We start from the raw sequence: 26096 nt of genomic DNA on the forward strand, positions 1-26096 counted from the left end.
CAAAAAATATGACATAATGGACACAAACTGTGCTTAAGTGAGGGTGGTAGAATTAATTAATCACTATACCTCATTACACACAGTGTTGTGGCTGCAATCTGTTTAAAAAGTTATCTGCTATTAGTCAAATAATGCAGTTTAAGCCAGAACTGTGGACATCCTGTAAATTTCCATATTCAGCAGACTACTTTAAATTCACATCCTGCATGAACAACCCCACTTAAATATGGACAGTATATCCCAGGGGAGCTGCGTAAGCCAGAGCCATCGATGAGATTAGCAGTTTTATGGGGCACTTAATTGCTACAATTTCAAGAAATTTCGACAGGATGTTTGTAAACATGTTATTTTTGTGTTTTTTAAAAAAACTGTGAAATGTGATGCAGATTTTTTTTCCATCTAACCACAAAACAAACAAAATTCATAAAGAGATGACAGGAAACAACGTCACAGCAGATGAAGAGCACAAGAAAACGGGCATGACTGTCTAAATAGGTTTATGTTCCCATTGGCTTAAACACCGGAGGGTCTATTTTTTCACCTAACTCCTACTCCTCTCAATTCATTTAATCCCATGCTTACACAGGAAGACTTGTCACAGCTGTTCTCATGTGGAGGTTTTATATTCCATAAGACGTAAGGAGAGAGATGACGTTATTTTAAGAGAAGGGTTTTCTTTGAAAGCTAAAAATGATATACACTGTGTGGCTGATGGGAAAAATGGGATGATGATGATGATGGGACTCCTGCTGATAAAAGGCCAAAACACGCAGGAAGCAGAAAAAGCAGAGCAAAGGAAATATTGTCAAATGCAAATCAGCGACATGATTGTTAACACAGACCTGCAGTTGGTGGTGGTGCCACTGGAGTGCCCAGCTATGAGTGAGGTGGTCTTGCGCATGCCGCGGGCGGGGGGGACCACACCTTCCTCGGCGTGGGTGCGTGGCACTGAACTGGCACGGGTGGAGACCAGGAGGCGTTCGGGGTGATCCTCACTCCGGCTGCGGCGAAGATGGTTACGGCTGGGGTCGCTGAAGCTCCGCCCTTTGAGCCTGCTCATCAGGCTCTGGGAAACGACCTCGTCAAAACGCTCCCGGTGCTTCTTGGGAATGAAGATCCTGGCGAACATTGCAGACACAAACTCAGATTCACACCAACATGACAACAAAAAAATCTAAATTCTTCAACCCAATCTTGTCCAGAGTATCCTGTAAAATAGAAGGATTCTTGTTCTGACTACATATTGTTTCAGCAGCAGGATGCACTTAATTGGTTCAAAAATAGTTCAGTCCATATCGTCTCATGGGAGAGCCGAGGCAGGTAGAACGGATTGGTCCAACATTAGTGTGTGTGTGTGTGTGTGTGTGTGTTTGAGTGTATGCATGTGTGTAAGAGAATGAAAGAGATGAGCTTTGTTTGTGTGGTCCTGTCAGATTAGCAGCTGCAGGTAAGAGTGCTCAGTATCAGTGACAGCTCACAGCTAATATGCGAAAAAGGAGGAAGCTCAGAGCCAGAGCCACCTCTGGGAGAAAGTGCTCCACTCCCCCTACCAGTGTTATTTTCCCTCCCATAATCAACTTCCAATGCCTTCATCCTCTTAAAGCAAAAACCCACCCACCCCTGGATACTCTTATATATCAGTTTGTGAGATTTGATGTTGTTACAGTGTCAGTTTTGTGGTGCACCCACTTTCTTCCAGTCTGTTTTGTGTGCTGCAAACATGTAGATGAAAAGAATGTGTCAATAAAATTAAGACTGCAGAGGGTGTTGGCATCAAACTTTAAACAAAGAGGGCTTGTATTACAGCTGTCTGAGGCTTGGTGTGAAAATTGGTATCACTGCCTCTTTTATGACACATTTCTCAGTGCAAGATTGTTAAACAACAGCACACAATTGTAAAGAAGGCAGCTTTTTTCTGTCTGTTTCCCCAAACCTGACATTTCCCACTGATGTTTTACTCTCCTTGAAATGTCTACTCCCATTAAACCCCCTTGTAGCTGTGCTGTCTGCTGCATGAGATTTATATTAGGCCAATTATTTGCGAGAAAGATACATAACAAAACAACAGAAATGACCCAGAAATGGAAGAATCACTGCCAATAACTGTGTTTGGATAAATGTTTTAGGCTTCCTTTAAATATAGGACGCTGTCTTCCTTTTTATTTCTCTTTTATGTGTCGCACACATGCACAAGAAAACCTTCATCTCACACCCATGTATACACACCTCATTTGTCCCTTTTCTATTTTGCATATCTTCCCTCCCATCCCGCCTACAAAATGATGCTGCCTCCATTCTCTCTGTCTTCTACGTGAATCTCCAGGGTACTTTCGCCGTGCAGAGGAGAAAAGAGCGCTTTGGTTTTCAGAGTGCACCAGTTCCAATGTGCATCTAAATGCACAGCACAACTCAAAATGCTACTGTTGAGAATAAGACTCAGTGGTTAAGTCTGGTTTTCAAAGCTCTCACAGTCCCTTTGCAGGTATGTTTGGGGAACATTGTTAGGAGGCGAGGATAAGATGATTTGGTGTTTTCGTAAAAATAGCACAGCAAGTTTTGGGTTTGAATTAAGAGTGACAAGTAAGCTGCGCTGCCTCCATACCAATATCATACAACCAAAGGTTGAGGGAAGCTGACAGATATTTCCCCTCTGGAGATTTCTTAACTAGACAAAAATCTGATTCACTACAGTTCACAGGTTTGCACACATACACAAACAGCTACCCCGAACACCTTCACATTGATCCAGTAAAACCTTAGACCATAAAGCCAATCTGTGTGTTGGTGTAACAAAAACATTGTAACTTTGTAACTTCTATAAATCAGGTCATACACTCTGAAGGAGAAAATCCTAGTTAAACTACCTCCAACAAATCCCAACTAACAGCTTGTGCTTATCACACATAAATATACTAAATTCAATACAGTCACAATTTCAGTAATATTAGTTCCCATTAAGACACAACAGTGTATTATGAAACATGTTTTGGTTATTGCACTGTATTCTTATCAGACACCAAGTGAAAAACTGCCCTCAGCATTATAATTAATGTGATTTCAAAATCTAGTCATTGGCTGCATTTGATTGTACAAAACATATAAATATTGCAGATTTTCTGCTTTGCAGTCCATGCATCAGTCCTGTGTCCAATTATAGCACAACACACTTGCATCTTATTTATGGCTGTTTATTGCAAGTGAAAATGTCCCCAACAGTATAAAGTCAACAGCAACTGCAGCAACAGTACAGTTTGCCCCTTCCACAGTTTCTCCAAGTCATACACACACACACATTACAGTCACATAATGAGAAGTTAACTGCTGATTCAGTGTTTTGTGTGAGTTAAACCATCTGTGGAAACATTGCTTGTGGCACAAGCAATTACAACTTTACAACAAAAGACTAAGTCACAAAAAACATATCAAACATTGCCATTAAAACAGCATTAAAGGGGCTCTATGCGGAATTCAGAGGGAAATTATGAGTTGACTGGACGCAATTCTCAATATATAGGTGGCTAGCAACTAACTCCATAAACTGTGCTAAATAACAGCGCCAGTGCTGATAGTGCTAACAGTGTTAGCTGGGGGGGCTTAGGTTCTGCTTCCGCACCATCGCTTATATTGTGATATCATATAAAAACCATATGAGCGCAGTGCACGGTGGCAGTGATGAGTTAGCCAGAGGAATACATACATGTACGAACATTCAATACAAACGATGGAGATATTATTATTATAACACACACATATAGGTAGCATGATTATGCACCTATATGTGTAATTATTTGCTCAGGACATCATTACTCCAGCTGTTAATTGCTATATTAATGCTCTGACTGTTGCATACAGAACATTTAAAAATGTTGTAATTAAACCACTTTTAAAGAAGCACAATGCAGAAGCTTCTGATCACATTACCTGTACCTCTCAACACAGCAAAAACAGTCCTAATTAAGAGTCAGAAAGTACCTGTGCATCCTTGTGTTTCACCACTGCATTCAAAACCATCAATTACAACACATTATTAAAAATAACTGAAAAGTGACCTGGACTCTTTGGCAGTATGGTAACATTTTTTTCAAAAACTATCTACATGTGTCAAAGTAATTCATCACATGGTGTACCACAGGGATCAATCATGGGTCTCCTTCTGTTTCACTTCAATGTTAAACATTAACCCATCATACAGACTTTACATTACGATACTTATGATATCACACCACATCATATCTCTCAGGCCTTGGATGACATAAGTCCTATCAGTACACTCTGACTGTATTATGGACATACACATGTAAATGTGATGCCAGGCTGGACAACTAAACATGAAGCTCACCTAGAAAGGTAAATAACTTCCATAGATAAAATTTTATCTGCTTACGATGCAGACACCCACATAAATAAAGGCCTAGGGAAATAGTGTATGTAGGTGACAGTGATAAAGTGCTGTGTGTGTTCATGCTGCAAAATATCAACACTTCCCTGCAGGGCTGAAATATGCTCGTTTGCGACACCAGGCTGCTCTGAAGTGCTATCTCGAGGGTCAGCAAGAGCAGAACTACAACGACTCCAGGTAAAGACATAACGTAACAACACTGATTAGTAGACGAGAAAATATTGGGTAATATTGGGTCTGAGACTGAGACTGAAGTTGGTCTAAGAGAGATGAATTTATATGAAGAATGGCAGAAAGGTTGCAGATATACATATGAGAGCCCCGGTTGGCAAAACATGACAGAGCCAAAGACAAGGTAAGAGAGAAAATGAGAGCTACAGCTCTTTCTAGGCCAGGGTCATGTAACTATTGGGAATGAAGCAGGCTTGCATGTGCTAACAGGCGATGTAGGCCACAGAACTTTCCCAAACTACACTCATACATCACCACGGTTACGCCGACAAATGGCAGACAGGGAAAACAGAACAGAATGGGGCTATTTATTGTGCATTTATAACGGTCACAGGCCCAGCTCTATTAGATTTCCATTACCCTTATCACCTCAGACACCTCTCTGTCATGATACAGTCTTAGTCAAAGAATATGTCACTACTCAAATCTTCTAAGCCAGCCAAAACAAGTGAGCAGAAACTTCACAGCTCTCCTCCGTTAAAGTTGGATGTAGGCCTTGGGATGCCCTCAATTATAAGGAGGGCGAGAGGAGTCTATAATTAGGCCTGAAGGAGTGGTGGATCAAGGACACAGCACACAGAGGGATGAATGACAATTGCAATCAGCTGGAAAACTCATTGCAAGAGCCATTATTGTCAGACCCATTTATGATCAGCTAATTTAACAGCCGGGCCAGATATGATTTTGCATTCACAAAGCACAGCAGTAGAGAGATGAACAGCTCTACAGAGTTGAAACAAAAAAAAGCCACAGAAAGCAAAAAGAAGGAAAAGTATCAGTACTGATTTGGAGATGTCAAACTCTGAGGTTTGCAAGAATCTTGCAGTTTTCACAGCATGTTTCACACACTGGATTCAGATTCAGGGAAGGTACAGAGTTTATTATTTTTACATGCTGACAGAAAGTGTAAAATAATCATCAATACAAACTTGATAACAAGTTGCACAACGACACTTCAGCAACTTCAGATACAAGTCAGCACAAACAACACAAAGCACAGTGAACACTGCTGAGATCAAAGAAAAGTGCCATACCGAAAGTGTCTGGAAAGGCTCCTATCCCTTCCCATGGCTCTTCAGGGCTTTGAGGAAGTGCCTGAGCTCAGTTAAGCAATGCAAATGCCTCTCTATCTCGGTGAGTCCCCATCTAGTTTGAACAAACAAACTCTCCCGGACAAAGGCGAAAGAAGAGAAAGATGAGAAAAAGGAAGGTGCTCTGGATCTCAAAAGCGCCTGCTGCAGGCTCGGAAAGCAGCCAGAGGAAGAAAAAGAGAGAATAAGAGAGAGGGAGGGTGTACGCTGTAACGGTGACTGTGGTTCACACCCCTCACACCTCCAAAACATCCTCAGGTAGCATCATCAGCTGTGCTCCAACTTCGTGTTTGTGGCATCACTCTTTTTTTCATTCCCATCTTTTGTACCCTTCTTCCTCCAAAGAAGCCAGGGTCGAGGTCACCGCAAGGTAGTCTTCTTCGTCGCCGTTAAAGGATAATCCTTGTGACAGAGTCATCCATCATTTAGCAGCAAGAGGTAGTGAGTGACAATTCTTCTCTTCCCTCAGTGGAAGAAGGAAAGAATGAGATGAACAGAGGAATGAGTGAGAAGGGAGAGAGAAGTGAAGAAGAGAGGAGAGCCCCAGTGGAATTCCATAGGCAGGTCAGCACAATGGTTGCATGCATGTGTCTGTGTGTGTGTGTGTGTGTGTGTGTGTCTGTGTGTGTGTGTGTGTGTGAGCGTAAGAACAAAAGTGTGTGCATGAGTGAAACTTAAAACAGTCACGTCTACCCGACTTCTATAATGACATATACCTGAATGTCTCCAAACATCTCCAGCCCCAAACAACCTGACAGATTCGTAAAACATTTGTAAATGCAGAACTGGTGCTCAAGTAATCATGAAAAGAAAAGAAAAGAACTTCACTGCATCCTTAATCCTGGGTTATCAGTCTAATTAATTCACATCTTTGAAGTCTATATACAGATAGAGTATCAGACAAAGGCCTTCACTTCACTATAATTACATTCAATTACCATAACACTGCAGAAGCGCATGAGCAAAAGAGCGGATAGATGTTCCGAGATTGACTCTAACGACACTCCAGATACATAATCTTTTGCATAACTTTCAAGTCTTCAAGCACTCACTAACCCCCGGGTTTCAGAGTCGTTTAAGAATCGACACCAGCAAATGTGTCAGAAACCTAAGAGAGAATTTATTAAAAGAAGTAGGCTGCTTAAAAATAGAACACATCCTGTGGGAGGGCGAGGCAAATCGGCGAAAGGGACAGAGGCAGACTGAGCAGAGCGTGGCCCAGCTGGTCAAGTTTTACAAGGCAGTACAGAAGGAATAACTGTAAGCTGTTAAACACACCTCCTATCTTATGATACCCGGCCTCTTATTATGGGACTGAGTTTTTATGCGTGTGTGTGTGAGTGTCACAGGAAGTGACAGTGATTGAGGTCGAGGGAGTGAGACTGACAGGTTGACAGACAGAAATAAGGGGAGGAGACAGGAGGCGAATAAAAGAGGGAGATTCATCTTCAGTGTCAGACACATAGATTCTCCACACTCAAACAACACACTGACACCCAGATCATAACTTACAGTGTCTGGTTTCTTAATCTTTAATTCAAAAGACTCACCCACAACTGTTAAGATCACTTTGATTAGGAGCTCCGGGGTAACCAGTGGATTAGAGTAGAAAACAGGCAATATCAACATTTTCAGACTAGCTCTCACTCTGTATCTTTAATCTGTTTTCAACAAAAATTGGAGGGTATATAAAAGGTTTATTTTGTGGGAAAACCCACTAGAAGTCTTTACCACTGCCAGGCTCTGCAGTGGATGAGTGTGCCTTAATTTTTTTTGTCTGTTGTGTCATGCTTGACATCACAATCGCTTCGACAAACAGGTTAGTAAACAGAAGAAGGCAGCATGGAGGCCAGTGAAAATGATACAGCGCTTACTTCTTTTTTTAATTTATTACTTAGTCAATCTTTCTTTCAATATCAGAACCAACTAATTTTAAGAGATGTTTGAGCATTGGACAAAAATGGACAGAATTTTTTGGCAGTGTGTCATTGCATCACACTAGAAAACTGGGCAAAAATTAGCATGTCCACCCAGTTGTATTTCCATCACTGATGATGGAAGTCGATAAATACGTATGACTACTGCAAAGTCAGTTGTTCCAGGAATGAATTCCCATTTGTAACCTTTTCTGTTACAGACAGAAGCCAGATTTAGTGGGTCTTTTATCCAGTGGGAAAGGGGCTTTAGTTTGTTAGTTTAACATGCTGATATTTGCTATTTAGCACTCAACACAAAGTACAGCTGAGGTTGATGGCATTGTTATTAATTTTGTAGGGTATGGGCAATTTAAAATAAGGGTGTGCCATATGAGAAATTGAAATACCACAATGTTTTTGACCATATACCATAACACTGATATTGTGACAATATTACAAAATATTTACTGAATGAGATTTTTGATCGATTATCAGTAATGGCTTTTTTTGTATATACATCAACATTGGCAAACATGTGGATGCCCATTTCCAATCTGTCATTAGCATAGTTAGCACTCCTTACCTCAGAAGTCTGACTTGGCTTGTTTATTATATTATATAAATGTTGCTGTCACCCTGGACATCCCGCCGAAACATTGTTCAAAAACTAGCAGCTCAATGAATTGTTGCTTGATAGTCTATATTAAAAAAAGGAACTTGTCGTAGTGTATTTGTATTGAACAGCCAAATCCAATTCAACCGACAATATCTCATATCACTATATTGATATTGTATCAATTAATTGCCTGGCTCTAAATTTAAGTAAAACTTTTGACCTGATAATGGCGTTATGGGAAAAATTAGGGGATCACCAAAGCTATAACAAATCATCTTGAGGGGTATACAAATGTGTGAATCAAATTTCAAGGCAATCTAGACTTTTCACTCAAAGACATAAATGTCAACCTCACAGTGACACTGGAGGAAAAGTCAGGGGACTTTCTAATTCATTAGGATTTTACCTTTTGTCACCATGGATATCTGTATCAATTTTCATGACAATCCATCCATCTGATTTCAGTCTGACCAAAGTGGTGGACAGACCGACTTTGCTATCCCTAAAGTCAAGCATCTAGTATGTCAAAAACTAAAAAAAAGTCGTCATGAAACACACCTATTACAAATATATTCATCAGCAACACATTTCCCTAAGAGCAGAGAACTTCCACATCACATTTTCTTCCCCAGATGCCGGAGACATTTCATTGTCAGCAGCAGCCATTAACACCAACACCAGCCTGAGGCATGACTCATGGGCAACCTGGGAGCAAAACTCCCTCAGGCTCCTACAACGGAAACATGTTCACCATGTTGGCCATAAAGAGCTATTCAAAACCTGATAATTATTTTTAGCCATTTTCCAGAGTCAGATTTGCACAGCCTAATTGGCAGAAAAAAAGCATGTTGCTGCACAAAACTACAGCACAAACAGCGCTGATAATGACAAGACAATGACACAGAGGGAGGGAAGAGGAAAAACTTTGCATATCAAACACTACAGCCCACCTGAACTAAAAATGTCAGGATGGAATTACGGGCAACAACAGCGATCTGAAGATTTATCTAAAGAGAGATTCAGGCTCTTATTGGGAGAGTTACTGTACTTTTCTCACTGGCTAAAGGTGAGGAAAACAACTAAAACAGTTCTCAGTCCTCTCTGGATACAGCTAATGCATAATTAATGGGACTGCTGTGCAAAACAAACATTACAAAGCATTTTCACAGGCAGCTTTCTAATGTGCTATCAAAGCTGCCATACAGACAGCTGTGTCAGAGGAAACTGAGATGGCTGGACAAACAAGCTTAAGCTAGAAGGCGAGCAAATTACTCTAAAAATGATTCACCGGAAGAACTGAATGCTAATTTATTGTTACTAGACTACAGAATGCTTTAAACTCGATACAGCTTAATTAATGACCAAGCATAACTCATAAATAAACTTGGTTTCAACTTACACGCTACAAAATTTGCAAATTTACATTGCCAAACTGTTTTCAGTACTCACCTGAGGCAGCAATTCATAATTTCTTCCCACATAGAACTTCAAAGCAAGGACTGCATGCACGTGTGTGAGGGAAACGGCGCTGTGTGCACGCGCTCTAAGCATCTGCATGTTTTTCTGTTTTCGTATGTGTGCCTGTCTCAACCAGCAGCAGCAAACTGGCTGTAGCGGCTCAGAGCTGCATGCAGAGGAGGGAATAAAGAGGATTCAGTGATGTGATCCACAAAAAAAAAAATGGTGTGTGTATCAAAGAGTGCATCACAGCTGACAGGGAGAAACAGGAAAGAAAGAAACCAACACAGAGAAAGTCAAAGTGAGAGGAAAAGATAGACGGCGGAGAGGTATTGTTTTGGGTTTTGATTTCCTGATCAATGCTGAGGAGGAGGAAATGCAATATTCTGCAGCAAATGTCTAACTATACTCTTGTGTACTGAACCTGAGACAGAACAATTCAAGAAACCAAGAGCAGCAGTCAATGCTTGGCATCAGGTCAGCTACCTATATGTGCTCTGGTTGTACACCTCTACCACATTTCACATTAAACTGCTGTTAGTGTGTTACCTGATGAAACTATTGATTTCATGAGGTAACATAGTTTTTATTGCTGTGTGAAGGCTGAGTGGTTACAGTGAATCCTATAGCCGAACTGTCTATAACAAACAACGGACCATGACTCTCTCTGGTGCACCTTTACAAGTGCTCTCCAAAACAATGATTATGAGAAAATGAGATGTACAGCACAGCCACAGTTTTATCGGCACAAGGATTTCAGCTAGCCTTGTTGAATATTAATTTTCTCACAGTGCTAAACAGAATAAATTATGGATGAGTGATTGATTTAGTTTTTAATTTTTTTGGATGTTTTTCTGCATTTATTAAAAAATGCACAGATTGGATTAGCTGAAACATCTCACTGGGCTGTTAATAAACTGTGCTCCAATGTTACGTTAATGTTTTACAGTTAAGATGATGCTCATATCCAATTATTTATGGATGTTTTTAGCATATACAGATGTATTTAATTATGTACAACCACAACAACAACAAAAAAATAATAATCTCAGGAAAGGTTTGGTACGTTAGTATATAATAGTATTGAGGCCAGGCATAAGGGAAAGTAATGAGAGGGAAGATTTTTTTTTTTTTTTTGCATTTTGTTTTGTTATTGCATTTTAATATATTTAGAATAAAGTCAAAATGTCCTCTGGTACATCAAATTGTGTCTTGTCATTCAAAATGTCCTCTCTGTATCTGTATTGGACGGCATGGATACCATAGATACTAAATTGTGGAAATCACCACCCACAATATGAAATTATCATGATGCTTCAAACACGATGTATTATTGCAATTTTAATACATTTTGCGATATGCTGAATTTTGTGCTAACATATTCAATATTCTGCAGTTTATGACCTTTTTTAACAGGCAGACAGCCTGACCAACACTGTCACAAAAACTGACTGATCCTGTGACCGTGAAAAAAACTCAGCACCATCTAGTGGAAAGCAATGGATTTTTTTTCTGCCATAAAGTTTAATTCATTTTTGTAATATTAATAATTGATATAACAACATAATGAATATTGGGGTCTGTGTATCAATACATTATTAGCAAGGAAAATATCCCAGTACTTTGCTGTATCGACTTTTTCCCGCCACCCATAATCCATACCATCGTATCTGTCCATTACCAGATATTTCTTCCAAGTCTGAGTCGTATTTCTTCCAAGTCGAACAGATGTCGTTTTTGGCACAATTTCTTCAAAGCCATACCCACTCATCAACTCGTTTAACTGATAAATTATTTCTGTGTTACTAAATGCGATTCTAAAGTACATTTTAGAGGCAGCCATATGCAAAAAATGCTACTAATTTCATAATTCACAAAAATTTGACTTTAATCTGAAAACGTCACGTTTATTCTCAACATTTCGAATTTGTCAAAATGTGAAAAATAAACAAATGACTAAATCTTTCTTTTTATTCTTATGACTGGCACTAATACTGATAGTCCGTCTTTCCTCTTGTAATGCAAAAAAAAAAGAGAAATGTTTCTCCTCTCATTTTTCCCCTGATGTGTGGCCCTGCTACTCTTCTATAATTTGCTCATTAGGCAATAAGTTCCCCTATAAATAAACATCCTAGTTACTTCCCAACAAGCAAAACTAAAATGCAATTCTATATTCACTGTCACAAATACCCTGCAAGAGCTTAGACTGGAAACAGGGCTGCAGGCTAAAATATTCATGCATTGTCCCGGCTGCATCACTGGCAGTGACAGACACTGAAACAAGACGTAAAGCCACCACAGTAGAAGGACTTTGTTGCACAGTGAATCTGATTTCTATTTGCAGAGAGGTCTGTATTAGTGCGAGGGGAGAGTAGGTGTAACAGTTTTAAGAGATTGTCTTGTATCTGACAAGCTTCTTTGATAACTGCACGAGAATGATTTAAAGACTTGTTTTTCACACAAACATGCACAAAAACACGTTTGACATACAAAATCTGCCTGAGCAACTGATTGGTTACCTGACGCTGTCAATCAGCTGCTGATGCTCCTCTGTGATCAAGATGTCGGGCAGCGCCTCGGCCAGACTCTCCACATCCCTCTCGGCAGCATACTGCTTGAGCACCTCAAACAGCTGTTCCTTCACATCTGGCTCCTCTCCGAGAACCTCCTCCACCTGATGGATAAACAAATGACAGGAATCAGAATCAAAATAAAATTGAAGCAAACACCAAAAAAAATTGCAAACATGTATTTAGCACTCACTTTCTTATTGAACTCCATGGCCTTGTGGGCACGACTCTCCCTCACGCTGTCCCCGCTCTGCGACAACACCCTCATGCTGCTGCTCAGTCGCTTGGGCCGCCGGGCCATACTGAGCACGCCCAGACGCAGGGGCCGACCCTGAGCCGCTTTGATCATGGCTGCCGCCGTTTCATGATGCTTCACTGGGATGCCATTGACCTCCATGACATAGTCCCCAGCCTTGAGACCATTGCGACCAGCTGGACCATTGGGCATGCAGTCCTCCACCATCAAAGGGCTGTCGCCGACGATAGTGAAGCCAAAACGTCCATCTGGTCCGGGAGTGATGTCAATCTGAAAGAGTGAAAAACATGCTTGCCACCTCAGTGATGTTGCCATCTGATTGTTGTGTTTGTTTTTGGTGGTTTTCCACCGATTAAAGGTCCAGTGTGTAATATTTTAGGGGGATTTAATGGAATCTTGCAGTGAGGATGCAGATTGCAACCAGCTAAAACTTCTCCTGGTTAAAATTTTCTTCAGTGTTAATTGGTCAGGAGGTTTTTACTGGGAACAGAAATATCCACAGAGGTCTCTTCCTCTCTAAACAAACAGACCAGGTGATCAAAACCAAAAAAACACTGAATAAAGCAGTTTCACATAAAATAGCAGTGTTTTTTTCCAAGGCTTTCATCTCTGAGGCGCTGCTAAAAATGTCAGCAAACACTAAAAACGTGAATGTCTAAGTATTTGGTTTGTCTGTTCTGGACTACTGTAGAAACATGGCGGCGCTACATGGTGATCTCTGTAGACAAGGAACAGCTTCCTATGTAGATATAAACAGCTCGTTCTAAGGTAACGAAAACACGATTCTTATTTTCAGATGATTATACACTAAAAAAAAACCACACTGATTATATTATATTCCATTACTGCCGATATATCCCCCTAAATCCTACACACTGGACCTTTAAAAACACAAATTTCATCAGATTGTCAGATGACCTGTTCGATCCGTGACACCACTCCAATGCTGGGTGGTACCGTCTTGAGGGTCTGAGCCAGAGCGATCAGTGCCGGTGTGCTGAGGTTGGTCACATCCTGGCCCTCGATGTCCACCACCTGGTCCCCGGGCTGCAGGCCAGCCAGGTATGCACTACTGCCCTCCACCACGGACAGGATGTAGCTGGGCCCTGTGCCACCCAGTCGGAAGCCGAACGCCTCGGGCCAGTTCTGATTGGTGGCTGGAAGGCCGAGAACTGCAGGATGGAGAGAAGATGTAACATGGAAAAGTTGAAATGCATTAAACTTTCGTAATTGGTTTTTGATTAGGCCGTGAAATGCTTTATTAATTGTATGATATGTATGTCATATTAGCATGTAGGAGCGTCACTAATCTGGTACAAGTTGCTCAAAACAGACGAGCAAGGTACGAGCTGTAAAATGGAGGTCAAGCTGTCCACTGGTTTAAATAGGGCATCTCAGTAATGGAGCTGCATATCTGTAGCAGCAGGTACACAGGTCTGTGTAATAAAGCCACAAATATAATGACACACAAGTCACATTTTAAGACTGACAGATAGTGAAAGGACAGAATAGTGCGAAGGAGGTTATTTCTGACTTTTGGTATCTCGCCCACATGAACTGCTGGCTTTCCCCTGGTCATTGGCCTCATTCTACTACAGCGGGAAGTGTCCCAGCAGGCTCGCTTGACTTCATCTCCACTCATCTACAGCCATCTAGATACGTCAAAGATATATATAGGACATTATAGGGATCGGTCAGTCCACTTTATGATGTTATCTGTTGAAGATTTCTCACCAAACACCCCAAAACCGCCTCTTATTCTGCTTCACGGGTTGAAGATGTTTCCTTAAATTTAGTTCATTTATCATTTTCCAATCATTTTGTTCTACCCACTTGTCATTTGCACACTTCAAGATTATATTTAAAGGCTACTTACAATAAATATGCCATTATTAGGAACTTAGTTGAATCTGCTGTTTGTATTAACGTCATATTTCTGTCTAAAAGCATAAAATACCTGCGTATAAGTCATTTGATGAAACATGTTTGCCTCAAGTCACAGCGGCACTCCCACTCCCATCAACTTAGATTTTAATCAAGTCTTCATATTATGAAATGACTCCAAGGTGCAAATTTAGATGGGAAATTTTGACAGAAATATAAGAGCACACTTCTGTAAGATACATCACAAAACTGCAGACACAAACAAATGCATGCAGTCATCAATCAAACCTCCAGCACCAAACTGCTCTGCTCTTTTCTTTTTATAATTGATCAGAGGAAGAGGAAAAGAGAGACAGGCAGAGAAAGACCAAATTAGAGACAAGAAGTAAGAAAAGTACCACAAAAGTGCGTAAGAAGTGAGGAAATAAGTCTGTGCAAGACTTTGCAAAGAAATGCAGAAATGTCTGATCTGCCTCAATGTAAAAAAAGACCAAGATCTCTCAGAGAAGGGGGCTGAATATTCAGGGTGAGATGCGGCTGAGTGCATAAAACATATATTAGATCCAAAGACTCACAAAGAGCCACAGAATGTGGTGTCAGCTTGCTGGGAGGAAACATCAACCTGCAGCTGATTACTGATCTAAAATAGATTGAAAAATCACTGACATGGAGCCACGGATCATAATCTTTCCTCTCAGTGGGTTGTTCCTGTTCTCTCGCTCCAACCTACGACCCACTTACACAATGTCAGCTTTAGATCCTTTCCTCTCTATCATATCTCCAGCAGCTAAAGCAGTTCAGGAACGTCATGTCAAAAAAAATTACCATTCAAAGAAAGACTTACAGAAATCTTTGGATGCACTCCGGGTTCCAGACTTGCTCTGGCGCAGGGAGAAGCGGCCCTTTCTGCTCAGGAAACGCCTCATCCTTGCCCGGCTTGCGGCAGGGCACGTTCCAGCCAGCCTCCCTTCGCCCCCGGCCTGGAGGTTGACGCAGCCAAAGAGTGCCCTTGGACACCTTTGAGCTGCTCCTCACCTGAGCTCACTGCCTCCAAAAACCTCAACCCTTCTAGGCAAATCAGGCGAACCCAAGAGGTCACATCTGTGGGTTATCTGGGCCGCCTGTTCTCAATCAAAGAACCAGCGGTCTGTGAGAAAAGGGAGGCCAGAGGAGAGGGGAGAGCAGCAAGTCAAGCTCTCCATCCTGGGTGAGGCGGTCCAGCCTCAGCCCCAGCCTCAGTCCAAACCCTATGGCTGAGCAATGATCAGAAAACTGGGACACACTCACTTGGTCCTGAAATGGTTCTTTGCAAGAAAAAGGTACTGCGAAGCCCCATTTTTCTATAAATACCTTTCCCTCTCTCTCTCCCTCTCCCACCCTCTCTCTCTGCCTTCCTCGGTTGCTCATGTGGATAGGGCTCTCTCAGAGGGCTGAGGAGTGACCCAGAAACCAGTGACACTTCTCTGATTATAGCGGCTGTGTTAACCTCAGTACTGGAACACCAGTTACAGAGATGTAGCCTGCAGATAGGCTCAAGGTTGGCAGCAATATTCCAGCTAATCCTGTCAGATTTGGTAAATTTAGCATAGGATTGTAAATACAAATACAAAGTTGACAGCATGACATCAGTCAGTACAAGCCTAGTGGTGTGTGTTTGTGTCCCAGAGGATGTTTTACCTGGCAGGTGTTTGTGGTTTCAAAGCAGGTGGTATTCCCATGATGAGATGGTGGATGACATTCACTTTACAGCCACACACTTCTAAAAACAAAGAGAGGAAATTAAAAAAAAGACAGATGATAAAAAATGCACATTAATAATACTCCATGATCTTAGCAAATCAACGAAAGCAAGAAAAAACTCTCACTAAAGTCTCACTGTTTGGGTGACTTTGGAGAAACACAAAAACAATGAATGAGTACATTGGAAACCACCAGATATCATCAGGCCACAGTTAACTCCTTCTGTAATAATGTGAGAGAGATGAAGTAGATTATTACCATTAAAAACATCCCAAATTTTGAGTCTAAAGTGCATTCATTTTGGGAGTGACCAAGATAAATTCTATGTGGTTGTTTCCGCTCACTATCAAAATCAATGCTCAAAAACGGACATGATTTTCCAAAGACAAATAAACATAATCACAGAGATCTAATTAGCACACAAACCTAATCACACACTGAAAGGTCAAAACATTCTTCATCAATCAATCAGAAAAACAGAACATCTACAACGATAAATGAAAGCAAACTGTATAAGAAAATAGCATTTATTTGATGCAAACTCTACTCGAGTAACTGGATGACATTTAATGTCTGGTGTATCTGTCATGCTTAAAGATGCATTATGATTAAACACTGTTCAATGGTGAAGTTTATACTCCCCTTAAGCGGCCTCAGTCAGGCAGGCACACACACAGTTTTAGGTCAGTCGGGCTTCAAAGGGTATCGAATTTCAATTTAGAGATTAGAGCTGCAACAATAAATCAATTAGGTGTCAACTATTAAATTAGTTTTAACATTGATTAATTGGTTTGAGTAATTTTTAAACATTTTTTTGAAGTGAAAATTATCTGATTCCAGCATCTTAAAGTGAAAAATGTCTGGTTTCTTAAAGAGACACCACTTTTTTCCCCCCTTTCCAATACCTGAACATGCATATCAGCCAAGTACCAATCCAATGCCATTGTTTTAAAAAAATAATTAGCAATTTCAGCTGTGTAGGACTAACACATTTCAATGTCAAAAGGCTAAATTACAAAAGACGAATCTGAGGCCATTAAAAGTACGTTTCTAAAGCATAGCGTTCCGGAGATATTTCAAAAGTAGAAAACAGGGCACTTTGATCTCTGATACATCACCGACCTCGGGGGTTAAAGTTTATCAATAACTTACATGGTATCGCATTGGTGAGGAGACTTGCCTACTCGCTGATACTTTTTCTACCATTTAAGGCAGTATTGGATGCATTATTAATACTAGTATTGGAAGTACTCTGGTTTCTTCACTCCCAGTAAACTAAATATCTTTGGGTTGTGGACAAAACAAGACAATTGTGGACGTCACCTTGGGCTTTGGGAAACACTGATTGAAATTTTTCACCATTTTCTGACATTTTATAAGACAACTCATCGATTGATAGAGAAAATTATCCACAGTTTAACCGACAATTTAAAAAAAATCTTTAGTTGCAGCCCTAGTGGAGAAGAAGAGCTCCAAAACTTGACTGTACCAGACCCAGACATGAGAGCAGATGTGAAAACTGTGATGGAGCGATGCCATTTCAGGTAGTAAAAGAATAAAGGAACTTCATTTTGTGACTGCAGAAAAGCAAACAGACCAGGCTACAACAGATAAAAAGGCAGAGACGAGTTCAGTTTGAACCACGTAAAAAGAAATATGCCTTTCAAAATGAATCTGGTTAGTTACTTTTTTAAAGATGTACGCACCTAGAAGTTCAAAAATTAGCTAGCATACTGAATGAAGTGCTTCGCTTTAGTAAATTAGCAAAAACACATGACAGAAGTAGTCCTCATGCACACTCATTCTTTGTTTCACACACACATTTCTTTGTAAGTTGATCTATTTTTGTAACGATAAACCTTATAAACACTTTGGCCTTTTGTTTTGGAGTCGGATCTCGCGCATGAAGCTCATAGAAAGTCTACAGTAGTCAGCTACACAGGTACAGTCCATAGTTAGTATCCTCTTCGATCATACAATGACAGTTTGGATCTCCACCTCCTCTGGGGAGGTGATGACATATTCTTCTTGCTGCTGCACCATCTGTATCCCCCCCTCCACTGCTTCCTCCGTGGTAACCATAGTAACGGTCCCGTCTGCTGTCTCCACGGTGCCCGCCGTGGCCAGCAGCGTGCCATCACTGATGGCCGAGGCCAGCGTCATGGCCACCTGCTCAGTCAGGCTCTCGGGTGTGGCGATGGTGATGGTGTCGCCGCAGTCAGAGATCGATGCGCCCTCCTCGTTCATCGCCATGTTGCGCACAATGATCTGGTGGCTGCCCGTGCCGCCGGCGCCATGCGATTGGCTGACAATACGCTGCACCACTTTCATGATGTGGTTTCCCATCTGGCAGGCAGAAGTTTGATCAAAAAAGGAAGGAGAGGAGTTATACGATAATGAAAATACAATTACCAGCTCTGATCAGACCCTTTGCATTCTCACACTCTGCAGCGGCCATAAATCAAACAGATGTTCTCATTAGTGTGTGTGGGTGTGTGTGTGTGTGTACTGACCTCATTCTGACTGTCTTGAATAAGTGTAACCTCTTCTTCCTGCACCTCTTCCTCTGTTTGAGTCTATATGAGAGAAAAACAGCAAATAAAATGAATCACAACCAAGCGTTAAAGGGAAAGTTCACCCCAAAATCCAAAATAAACATTTTACCTCTTACCCATAGTGCTATATATCAGTGTACATTATTTTAGTATGAATTATGTTCAACTTACTTACTTTTAAATTTAGAACAAAACCCAGTGATGCGTCTTGCAACTACAAAACAAGCTAAGAGAAGTTCCAGGAACACAGCAGTTTTACCTCCATAATCAGGTCAATAGGCTGCTGGGGATGGACGGCCTGGGAGCCAGCTGGTTGCTGGTGGATTTACAGAGTGGAGGAGGAAGTTGTTGGAGGGTAAAACTACAAACAATGACTTTTTTTTCTCATTGCCAGGGGCTTGTAAGCTAACGACCATCAGGACTGTGCCTCTTTCACTCCAAAAGTGGGCCAAAAGTACACCACTAAGTTGTGCTGTGTTTTCAGGAGGGCAGGGGGGAGAGAAAAGAAGAGGGAGATTCATTGCGCTAAAGTTTTATAATGCTCGGGAAAACCTTGCTGTTTATTCTGGACTCATGTTGGCTAAAATGTTGGTGACATTCTTACATAAATACAACAGGCTAGGGCTGGGTGATTTGACCTCAAATCAATTTAAGATTAAAATTTGGATTTTTGGATTGGACATTAATTTGGTTGTGGTGTGTTGGAGACTTCAGCTGTGTGCTATTAATCATTTTCTTGGGAAAAAATTCTGAGCAACCAACAGCCTGCTAACATTTCAAGTGAGAGAAAAGTAGATAATAAGGCAAAGTGCCTGTGGCCCCAGGACCCCAAATCACTACATCTGCCCCTGGTAATAATGGGAAAAGGATTAACAGTATTTTTTAAAATAAACTGAAATAACCTCCCCTGGTAGGGAGGAGCATTTCCTCTCATGCAACACAGAACGTGCGTGCTGGTTGGCCATCTGTTCGGTGTGTTCATGTGCACGTTTTTGGGCGAGACACAGCAACATGAGGCGACGCAGCGGGGGGCTTTTGTCGCTGCTGGTTCTCTGCTGTCTGTTTGGTGTGTCTGGCCCTTTAAACCTTGAAGCTGTGATGTAAGGGAGAGAAACCAGACAATCTCTTAACCTTGATCACCGTGTCTCACCTTGATGATATACTCCTGAGTGTCTGCCACCACTGAGGAGAACTCCACCAGGACAGCATGCGGATCCTCTGACAGGATGGCTGCGGTAGCGAGGCTGTCCACTGAAGACTGCTCCCCTGATACTGCATCCTTCTGCTCACTGGAATCGTCTTTTTGACAGCCTCCTGGTGGAAATCAAAGATTGTGTTATCACTTCTGTCTGCGTCACTGCTGCAAACACTTGTTTTCTTGTAGTTTTGTTGACACGCTGACCTTTCGCGCGCATATGCCGATTGAGAGTCCCGTGCTCAGCAAAGCCTCGGCCGCACTTCGGGCACTTGAAAGGCTTCTCTCCTGTGTGATGGCGTATGTGTCGCACCAGAGAACCTTTCTCCCTGAAACCTCTGAGGCAGAACTGACACACATAAGGTTTCTCATCGCCGTGGGTCCGCTGATGCACTTGCAAGGCATTCTGAGCAACACAAAGACATATTGTTAGAGATGACACTGCCTTTAATGTCTCTGAATGATAACTTGGTGAGGACAAAGCTGAGTGTTTAAAACAAAACAAAAAATAATATCTTCCAAGTCATGCATGAAAAGTTCCAGGATGTTTCCTCTTGCGATCCACGTGGACAGGCACCAGCTTCATTAGGACACATGTTTTGGAGTTGCCCAAGGATTGTTAATTATTGGACTAAAATATACCAAACTCTATCTGAAGTTTTACAGAAGCAATTTGAACCAGACCCAGTTCTGGCATTGTTTGGTGTGAAAGCAGCTAAGATACATACATTGTTGGAAACAGAAAAACCCATCAGCCCACCTAACTTTACTGAACTATGTAATATGTGACATGTGACATTTACATTTAGAAAACATTAAATTATCATTGAGAGGAAAGGTGGTTGTGTTCTTCCTAACAATGCAACCTTTAATAGACTATTTCTGTAGGATTAACACATAAATTATTATCAAAACACTTGTAATAACATCTCTGGCATCCTTTTTAAAAATGTCATGTATATACATTATTGAAATCATTTTCTTTCTTTAATTTATATTATTTATATTTATACACTTAAGCATGTACAGCCATATTTGTTCAGAAGAAAACTTTGTATGTGGATTTTGAAAGAAAAAAAACAAACTACAAAATCACCTTGGTCTTGTACCCCTTGTTGCACCTGGCACAGCGGTAGGGTCTTTCATCTGAGTGGGCCCTCATGTGCTCACGTACATGCCCGATGGTTTTGTAGAGTTTGCCACATTCACCGCACTTGTACCTCCTCTCGCTAACATGGACTTCCATGTGTTTCTTCAGCAGGTAACCAGTCAGAAACTCCTTGTGGCAAAGTGTGCACTTAAAGGGCTTGTAACCTGCACGAAGAGCAAAGTGCCCATTAAGTTCAGTGTTCTTTTGATTTTGCATTTTCATAAAAGTTGATCAGAATTATATAGAGTGGAGTGTAATGCTGAGAGTCATCATTGATGGTTATGGACTTACCCAAATGGCCCTTGACATGGAAGCGAAAGTAATTCAGTCCTTTGAAGGAGCGATTACAGTGTGGACAAGTGTACAGTTTTGAGGACGTTTGATCATTTCCACTACCTGCTTCCTGCAAATGAAACAAAACAGACTTTAAGACATTAAAAAAATATGTATGTATGCAAATAATTATTGCAACAGCAGCCCAAACTCTGCTAAGAACCAGCTAAAATGTTTCCACAACAGATCAGTAGAGTTGGGCCGGTGTACAAAATTTCAAACTGGGTGATAGCAATTGCAAGGAAGATAATTAGTTGCAAAACAACAACGACATGCAGCAAAGGGCAGAGGCCAGAATCGAACCTGCGGCTGCTGCGGCGAGGACACAGCCTCTATACATGGGGCACCCGCTCCATTCATTGAGCCACCAGGCACCACAATAGAAACCATACTTGTCGTTTACTCTCATCCTTACCTCTGTCTCCATCTCCACAAACTCTTCTTTAACCTGGATCTCAGTGATACTCTCTTCCGCATCAGGACAGTCAGAAACCACTTTATCCATCTCCTCAGTTGAGTGTGTGGTCTCCTCAACCACAGCTTCCTCTGTCCCCAGTGCAATGCCAGAGTTGATGATGGCCTGGCAGATGAGGTTGTCGCCTGCTGCTGCAGCAGCCGCCAGGGCTTCTGCCTGAGACTGCTCTACTACAACCTGAGGGGCAGAAGAACGGGATAACTGAAAAGGCTGGATGAGCGTTAGGGGCAAATCCATCTAATACCAAAGCTCTACAACTGCACTTTTTCTTTGTTATTGCCAAAATTTACCAAAAAGTATTTTAACACTTTCCCCACCAGAGTATTATTATTAAGTTGCCAGCCAGGGCAAAGGGAAAGACTATGTGTATTATGCATATTATGATTTCTGCCAGCCTACATAGGACTTTTAGCTAAATGTGCACTCTTTCTCTACTCACCTGTTGCTCCTGCGTTGTTCCATTCACCTCCATTGTGAAGTGGACCTGATGGAGGACCTCCTGGGAACCAGCTTCTACCACACTGACGACAGCCGTCTGAGCCTCGACCATCTCCTGCTCCTCTGGCTGTTCCTCCAGAACCACTACCTCCTGCTGCTGGCTGGTAACTGCGGCGCGATCGTCTTCGACTCCTGGAAAAAACCTGTTAGTGACTTGACTGATTCCCACTTTTTAGGTATTCTAAATCTATTCTTGTATCCGGTACTGCGTTTACAATTCACAAGTATTCCCCACTGAGCTCATTTGCTTTGATAGAACAAGACTGTGCAAGACTAGTGAGTTATCCTCTTCAGCACAGATACACTTGGCTTCTGCTGTATAAATCTGACCTTTTTGTACTCCATCTTTGCTGACCAAGATCTCCTTGTACTGAACGAAGCGGATCTTTTCTGTGCAGGGTGTGAGGGCCTTAAGGTGCCTGGTGAGGGCACCTGACTCTCTAAAAGACTGGCCACATAGCGTGCAGCGATACGGCCGCTCATCTGCAAGAGAATAGGAAGAACTCAGCGTTATCATGAGGTAAAATATATTAGAGGACTTCAATTCAAGAGAAAAGGAGTCCCTGTTTAATGTCTGTACCAGTGTGACGACGATTGTGTCGAATCAGGGAGCCTTTTGTGCGAAAGGATGTTCCACAAAGGTCACATGAGAAGTTTTTCTGGTCACTGTGAGTTTTCATGTGAGTTCTCAGGATGTTGGTCTGTTGGGTAAAAGTAGAAAATGTTAGAGAAACAACACGAGCAACATAAAGTGTAATAAATATCCTGCCTGGTAACAAAATATTATGTTATTCATCTCAGATAGTCGAGTAAGAAAATATAACTCACATTTCCTCATAAAAGATACACAAATGATATGTATGACTCACTGTTTTAAAGGTCTTGTCACAAAGTTGGCAAATGAAGCGTCCGTCTGGGTTGACTTTGTAAACAGGCCTGTCACTGTCAGCATTGTCAGATAAGGATCCTTCAGTCCCATCTGAGTGGTCAGTGACTTTGAGCGAAATGGTTTTCTTCCTGCGACCTCGACCCAATATACCACTGCTTTCATCTATGTGAAAAAAATAAAAAACAATTCAGTCCTTCTCAGATATAACTCACAAGTTGAAAAGATGTTAACTTGTCAGTAACTTTGTTTAGTTTATACACAAAAACAATCGGCAGCTATTTTTGTCCACTGTATGGCTTCAGTCTTCTTTCAAGCAGAAATGCTGAACCAAGGGACACTGAACTTACTTTGCCTGAGGAACACTTTTGCAAAACAACAGAAAGTCCTGGGCCATTTTCTCACATTTTTAGAAACTTCAGTGCTTAGCTTGGACCTCTTTTGGGGGTCCAAGGGAGTCCTTTTATCATACCATTTGAAAAACATGATCTATTTTGACACTCTGGCACCTTATTTGCATTCAAAGTACAAAAAAAAAATCCCACTGTAAATCAATTTACTTTTACTATGAATGAGAAACAAGACAGGGGACCACCCGGCACCTTATTGTGGGCCAAATCTGGCCCCCAAGCCACAGGTTAAGCATCACTGTACTGAATATTCACTGATGTTCGAACCTCTCAAATGTGTGGATTTAATGCTTTTCTCTGTCAAACTGATTGTTAACTGATGATTTATTATCTGTGACAAACAATAACAGGCATTTTCCATTATGTTCTCATGATTTTGTTAAGTAAAAAAAGGCAAATTAAATGATAATGGATAATAAGTTGTTGACCCACCATTAGTGATCTTCACTGGTTCATCTGAGGATGCACCATCAGCTGTTTTCACCTCTGAAGAACTTCCATTGGCCACAGTAACCTGGAAAAATGTAGATAAACTTTTTTTAATATTAAGACACAACTCATGACGGTCCATAGTGCACTCAGACGGAGGCACTTCAAATCATTTTTAAGCACTGGAGATGGAATTCTGTTTATCGGTTTGTCTTAGGTAAGGGACATTCAACTTTCTGCATTTTATTTTTGTAGAACCTCAAAACCAAACACATATTTTCTTCATCTCCAAATCACACCATTCATCATAGTGAGAAAATGTTCAAACATGAATATTTAAAAACTATTTGAACAATAACAAAGTCACTCCCCAGCTACCCCCAACTCTATTAAAAAAATTACAGTACAGTTACACACTTTAAAAGCCAGACAGGAAGGAATCAGGCAATACTTGTTTTTGTCTTCACTACTTCTGACCATCATAAAGTAATCTTTTTTGTATTATAAAATAATCAAAATCTATCCCATATAGTGAGCATATCCTTGGTAACTGTAACTAAGATCAGCAATACAGGGACCTAAAATGACCAAATCATCTGCTTAATGAGATTTATCAACCACGGTGGAACATAACTGAGTGCATTTACTCAAGTACTGTACTTAAGTACAAATAATTAACATTTAAGTAATTTTCTAATTTATTTTAAATAATTTTGAGTTTATGGGGTGTTTTTTTCTGGATTGGGTACTTTGGCTTTTAATTATTTAAGTACGTGTTTCTGATTATACTTAGTTAAACTTACTTAAGTGCCATTTTTTAATGCAAGACTTTTACTTGTAACAGAGTAGTGTGGTATTAGTACTTTTACTTTAGTCAAGGATCTTAACACTTGCTCCACCACTGCCCTGTACCACCTCCATTTAACTGCAGTGACATATTATCCATATTAATATTTATGTATACATGTTTATTTATTGATCTATTTGTGTCATTATTAAGATACAAACAAAGAATACAGAGAACATGTACAATGCATTAAAATAGCAAAATAGTATTTCAAAAAGGCTTCTTCAGGCTGAAGTCAAATTTAGTGTGAAACATGGAATCGTGCACTATACCATAACAAAAAGTAGCTCACACATTCAATATTGAGATTTGAACAAGTCGTGAATGTGACCTGGTGTAAATACACCAGAAGATTAATGCATCAAGTCTCATGTAACTCTCCCCAACAGAGTTCAAAACATACTAAGAGGAAAGAGAGGTCACACTTGCAACTTAAGCCTGTTGAAGTTGCTTCATCTAAAACATTTGCGTTTATAATACTGCATTCATATTCCCTGCATGTTTTGTTTCCATTTTAGTAAACAGACTGCTACGAAAGAATTATGTACGATTATTATAACGTTGGTAAAATAACAAAGTTTAACACAATACTGCGCCTACCTGGATATTAAACCCAAATATCAAAGCTCATACCTCTTGAATGGCCTCCAAACGTTTGCAGCTATGTTGCAGTTTGTGCTGGATGAAAGCCTCCAGCGTAGAAAACTCGGACTGACAGCGTCCGCACTTGTGCACATCTTCATCTAACAACACACACATTACAGAATAATACAACTCTATTGCGTATTTGCGCTTTTAATTACCACTTAGCTGGTGTTAAAGTTCCTGAATACTACCTACAGGCTGGACTTGTGATATGAGTAGAGCTAGTAACTAGCTAATGTTGTTGCTAACGGTAGCTAGCTGCTAGCAAGATTTCCCGATGGAGGATGTTAGCTAGGCCCAAACACAACATCTGATAAATATTTCGGTGTTTTTCCAGCTATAAAATGAACTAACCTTCATCTCCCAGTGTTGTTTGGATGGTGATAGTCTCGTTGCCGTTTGTCGTTTGCTCTCTCTCTGTTTCTGCCGTATGATTATTTTCTACATTCATGTCGTTCGTATTCTCCGTCTCTGTCGCAACGCCGCTACAAGGAGGGAAAACATGGCGGATT

At 40.9% G+C, this 26096-nt stretch overlaps 2 protein-coding genes across 7 annotated transcripts in view; both read right to left on the reverse strand.

Moving 5' to 3' along the window:
* grid2ipa (glutamate receptor, ionotropic, delta 2 (Grid2) interacting protein, a) overlaps nt 1-15716 on the reverse strand; it is a 35937-nt gene extending 20221 nt beyond the window's left edge. For 4 of the 6 annotated variants that reach the window (XM_088069482.1, XM_088069483.1, XM_088069481.1 and 1 more), the window contains exons 1-5: nt 15266-15716; nt 13456-13709; nt 12475-12807; nt 12231-12385; nt 843-1118 (exon numbers count right to left, since the gene is read on the reverse strand). In XM_088069482.1, coding sequence (XP_087925608.1) covers nt 843-1118; nt 12231-12385; nt 12475-12807; nt 13456-13709; nt 15266-15347 — 1100 coding nt within the window. In that variant the 5' untranslated portion in view covers nt 15348-15716. Of the gene's footprint in view, nt 1-842; nt 1119-5664; nt 7398-9702; nt 11709-12230; nt 12386-12474; nt 12808-13455; nt 13710-15265 lie in introns of those variants that run through there. The other 2 variants (XM_088069486.1, XM_088069485.1) reach the window with 2 other exon arrangements.
* Nucleotides 15717-16674: 958 nt separating this feature from the next.
* Nucleotides 16675-26096, reverse strand: e4f1 (E4F transcription factor 1). The gene is made up of 14 exons (XM_042504930.2): nt 25939-26096; nt 25573-25682; nt 24096-24177; nt 23237-23418; nt 22948-23068; nt 22698-22850; nt 22309-22499; nt 21810-22046; nt 21353-21464; nt 21008-21225; nt 20119-20317; nt 19867-20030; nt 18675-18737; nt 16675-18507 (listed from the first exon to the last, which is right to left on the reverse strand). Exons 1-14 carry the CDS (start codon nt 26033-26035, stop codon nt 18133-18135), a joined length of 2304 nt encoding a protein of 767 aa, XP_042360864.2. The 5' UTR covers nt 26036-26096; the 3' UTR covers nt 16675-18132.

This window comes from Plectropomus leopardus, chromosome 18 (genome assembly GCF_026936395.1).
Source record: "Plectropomus leopardus strain MGB_pleo_1.0 chromosome 18, ASM2693639v1, whole genome shotgun sequence".
Taxonomy (NCBI): Eukaryota; Metazoa; Chordata; class Actinopteri; order Perciformes; family Serranidae; genus Plectropomus; species Plectropomus leopardus.

Bases quoted from the DNA above. Each gene is read 5' to 3' on its own strand.
- e4f1 (XM_042504930.2), bottom strand. From the start codon at position 26,035: ATGAATGTAGAAAATAATCATACGGCAGAAACAGAGAGAGAGCAAACG. The intron at 24,178-25,572 runs GTATGAGCTTTG...ACATTTTTCCAG, and splicing joins GTTTGGAGGCCATTCAAGAG to GTTACTGTGGCCAATGGAAG. The intron at 21,226-21,352 runs GTAAGTCCATAA...CTCTTCGTGCAG, and splicing joins CCATGTCAAGGGCCATTTGG to GTTACAAGCCCTTTAAGTGC.